Source organism: Antrostomus carolinensis, unplaced genomic scaffold (assembly GCF_000700745.2).
Source record: "Antrostomus carolinensis isolate BGI_N321 unplaced genomic scaffold, ASM70074v2 scaffold16436, whole genome shotgun sequence".
In the NCBI taxonomy this organism is placed as follows: domain Eukaryota; kingdom Metazoa; phylum Chordata; class Aves; order Caprimulgiformes; family Caprimulgidae; genus Antrostomus; species Antrostomus carolinensis.
In genome coordinates, this window is record NW_010322640.1 from 12,596 (window position 1) to 16,529 (window position 3,934).

The following is a 3,934-nucleotide window of genomic DNA, read 5'->3' on the forward strand; positions in this document are numbered from 1 at the left end:
CTCTGCTCTCCAAGGGATGGCAGATGCTGGGAAATGCTTCAACCTGAGCTGTAGCTGAGCAAGACCTGGGATCCTGGCATTTGGAGACAACCAGATGGACAAGCTGTGCCCAGTGCTGGGGTCACTTCTGCAGGGCAGCTGGAACAAAGCTGAGCTGAGATGGGGATCCAGGCTGGGGGGCAGACCCCTCCAAAAAGGCTTTCCCCCAAATCCTGTCCCCTGAGCATGTTTCTGTCTCTCCTTCTTGCTGCAGGTTCATGAATCACCGTGTCCCATCCAACTGCAGGTACCAGCCAACGGAGTACGAGCACGCGGCAAACTGTGCCACCCACGCAGTGAGTCCCTGTCCCTATCCCAGGGTGAGGGAGGATGGTGCTCTCTGGAGATCCCCTGAGAAACCTCAAGGAACATCTAAAAACATTTATGTTCAGCCCTGGAGGAGCTGTTGAGGGTCTCAGGGCTGTGATGAGGCAGATGTGCCCCAAGTGCTCCCGAGGAGTGGGGCTGCTCTCCCTCCTTCTGCCCTGGGAGACTGGTGTGCATCTCCCTTGCTCTCACTCACCATGGCCCTGGGTCCTCGGGGAAGGTGGTTGTGGGCTTAGTGGAGCAGCAGTATTTTGCAAAGCTCCCTGAAAATGGGGCATTTTTCACAGCAGGAGCAGTGACAGGCACCCCATGGGCTGCCTACACAGCAGTGGGAGCGAGAGCTTCTCACATCAGGGTTTCCCCCAGGAGCTCTCACTCCAAGCCCTGGGAGATGACTCAGAGGTATTCATCCTCCTTGTGCCTTCCTTCTTCTCCCTACCTCCACCTATTTTGGAGCTATTTTGGGGCTGCACCCCTGCCTGGCCAGTGCAGATGTTCACCCTGCCCCTTATGAGTGGTAGCTTTGACTAGAAACAAAAGAACTACTTGAAAGGAAAAGCAGAGACTGTATTGTAGCTGCTCGATGGAAATGCAGAGTCAACAACAGGTTTGCTTCTCCCTTCCAGTTCTGGATCCTGCCCAGCATCCTCGGCAGCTCCATCCTCTACATCCTCTCTGATGACCAATGGGAAACTATCTCAGCCTGGATCTATGGCTTTGGCTTGTCCAGCCTCTTCATTGTCTCCACCATCTTCCATACCATCTCCTGGAAGAAGAGGCATCTCAGGTACCAGCTCTGATTGCTTGGGGCTCAGGAAGGTGGACAGGGTCCAGAAGCTCCTGGTACTTGCAGGCTGTGACCTGTGTGTGTGTCCATCCCATAGGACTGTGGAGCACTGCTTGCACATGTTCGACAGGATGGTGATCTACTTCTTCATCGCGGCGTCATACGCTCCCTGGTGAGTTGCCGGTGGGTGGAGGCCATCGCTTGGCCCCACTGGAGGGGAAAAAAATCAGCTGGGCTTCAGCAAATAGGGTTTCCCTCTCTGGCTTTGGCTCTGCTCAAGGCTGCACCCTACCCCTTTCTGCAAAACCTTCCTATCCTATAGATTTCAACCCTTTTAAGTTGAAGTCACAAGTTGGGAAGACCCTTTGGTGGGACAGCCATGGGGGTGAGGGCAGCATTTCCCCCTTACTGCCCACAGCCCCAAGCGGGGTGCTGCCCTGGACCCCCCCACTGCAGACCTGGGTCTTGCAGGCTGAACCTGCGGGAGTTGGGTCCCTGGGCCTCCCACATGCGCTGGATCATCTGGATCATGGCCTCTATCGGGACTGTCTACGTTTTCTTCTTCCATGAGCGGTGAGTGCCTTTACCCGGCCCTGTGCTGGTGGGTATCGCAAAGCTCAGCTCTGCCAGCCCCTCTCAATGCCCCGGGGTAGTCAAGCTGCAGAGGAGAACAAGAAGGTTGGAGACAGACAGATAGACGGGTACAAGGTCCTTGGGCAGCCTCCTGGCCAACTGGCAGTGAAGGGCTTCCTTGGACTATGTCCTTCCCCAGCTGCACCCTGGTTTTAGGAGGTTTGGTGACAGGGATGTGGGAGCAGGGACATGGATGGGAGCAGGGACATGGGAGCAGGGACATGGATGGGAGCAGGGACATGGGAGCAGGGACATGGGAGCAGGGACATGGATGGGAGCAGGGACATGGGAGCAGGGATCTGCTGCTATGAGTTGCCTTTTCCACGTGGTGGCACCAAATAAAAAGCAAAAGGCCACAGATGTCTCCCCCAAAGCCCCAGGTGCCTGACCCTGAGCTGGTGGCTCCCAAGCCAAGGTGGAGATCCACCACCCCTCCCCGTGCAGAGTGCCAGCCCTGCCGCGGTGGTGTGGCTCACACATGAGGATGTGGGACCTGCTCTGGTGGCACCACCACCCCTTTTCCTGTAGCACAGCAGCAGACATTACAGGTGTAAAACCCAACACTCCCTCCGCACCTACCTCCAAGCAGCTTCTCTGTCTGTCACAGGTACAAGCTGGTGGAGCTGGTGTGCTACATGATCATGGGCTTCTTCCCTGCCTTGGTCATTCTCTCCATGGTAAGCCACTGCTGGGAAACCTGTGGGCACAGCACGAGAGACAAGTCCAGTGGGTTGGCACAATACAGGCTGCACTTCAGGGACGTGGTTGAGTCACCATCCCTGGAGATATTTAAAAGATGTGTAGATGTGGTGCTTAGGGACATGGTTTAGTGGGCATGGTGGTGTTGGGTTGACAGTTGGACTTGATGATCTTAGAGGTCTTTCTCAACCTTAATGATTCTATGATGGATAAAGCCATCCCTGAATGGCCTGACTCAGCTTTGCAAGTGATTCTGGTGCCCAGCAGATACCATGTGCATCTCCAGCAGACCTGCTGCCCAAGCTCTGTTGTGTTGAAAGCCTCCCAGCAAAACCAGGCTGCTGAGTCCCTGCTGTCTTGCTGGAGGGGAGGGTGTAGCAGAAGGCAGAGTGAGGATCCTGCCTTCACCCTACAGCGGGGACCCTACTTCTGGTCTTGATGGAGCAGTGGGGAAAGGGCAGGAGTGCCACAGCCATCACTGAGTCCTGCCTCCCCGCTTGCTCCCAGCCCAACAGGGATGGCCTCCTGGAGCTGGTGGTTGGTGGACTCTCCTACTGCCTGGGCATGGTCTTCTTCAAAAGTGACGGTCGCATCCCCTTTGCCCATGCCATCTGGCACCTCTTCGTGGCCATTGGAGCTGGCATCCACTACTACGCCATTTGGAGGTACCTCTATCGACCTGGCACGCTGGAGGCAAAAACATCCTGGTAGATGCCTTAAAGACATCGTTTGCACCAACTGGCATGTGGAGCATGGAGGGGAGCGGGGAGACAGCCTGCGCCGTGGGCTCACCCCGGACCATCCGCTCACCCCATGGATGGAACCACCAGTGCCCTTCCCGCAGGGACAGGAGAGCCTGGAGGTTGATTTTAAACAGATTTATCTTTTTTTTTTAACCTTGGGAACTGTTTATTTTTTTTAGGCAAAGGTTTCATAACACGGTGACCAACTGATGGGCTGCGGGAGACAGGGCAGTGACTGCTCGCTGAGGGTCTGGGTGGGCCTCACTCACCTGCCTGGCCCTGAGCACCCCATGGGAGCAGGGACCTTGGTTGGGTTTGGCTGCTGGAGCCCTTGGTGTAGGTCATCCCGTGGACTGGAGGAGCTGGGGTGGGGGAGAGACCCGGCCCCTTTCCCCAGAACTCCTGGGTGTGTGGCTGCCCCAGATGGGGAGAGGGGCACGTTGGCACCCCCACACCACCCACGCTTGGCTCTTAAATAGTCCTAAGTCATGTCCGCATTAACTGCCCCCTCCCAAGTTCTTGGTGGGAAGGACCCGAGTCAACAAAGCCTTATATGAGATTGAAAACTGAATCTCTTCCAGGGCTCCCCAGAGTCCCTGAGCACCGACAAACCCTTTTGCTAAGCCAATATTAAATGTACAACTCAGTACATCCCCCCTAGACAGGCCCTTGGAGCCCCCATGGACATTTTCTCCTTGGGGTGCTT

General features: G+C 56.0%; 1 protein-coding gene across 1 annotated transcript; it reads left to right on the top strand.

Moving 5' to 3' along the window:
- The first annotated feature begins 257 nt into the window (after positions 1 to 257).
- On the top strand, positions 258 to 3,196 carry LOC104526771 (monocyte to macrophage differentiation factor 2). The gene is made up of 6 exons (XM_010170317.2): positions 258 to 335; positions 993 to 1,153; positions 1,251 to 1,325; positions 1,625 to 1,726; positions 2,394 to 2,463; positions 2,993 to 3,196. The coding sequence occupies exons 1-6, from the start codon at positions 258 to 260 to the stop codon at positions 3,194 to 3,196; spliced, it is 690 nt and encodes a 229-aa protein (XP_010168619.2).
- Positions 3,197 to 3,934: the final 738 nt, after the last annotated feature.

Excerpts from the sequence above, each read along its gene's own strand:
- LOC104526771 (XM_010170317.2), top strand. The coding sequence starts at position 258 with ATGAATCACCGTGTCCCATCCAACTGCAGGTACCAGCCAACGGAGTAC. Across the intron at positions 1,154-1,250 it reads TGGAAGAAGAGGCATCTCAG|GACTGTGGAGCACTGCTTGC; the intron begins GTACCAGCTCTG and ends TCCATCCCATAG. Across the intron at positions 2,464-2,992 it reads CCTTGGTCATTCTCTCCATG|CCCAACAGGGATGGCCTCCT; the intron begins GTAAGCCACTGC and ends GCTTGCTCCCAG.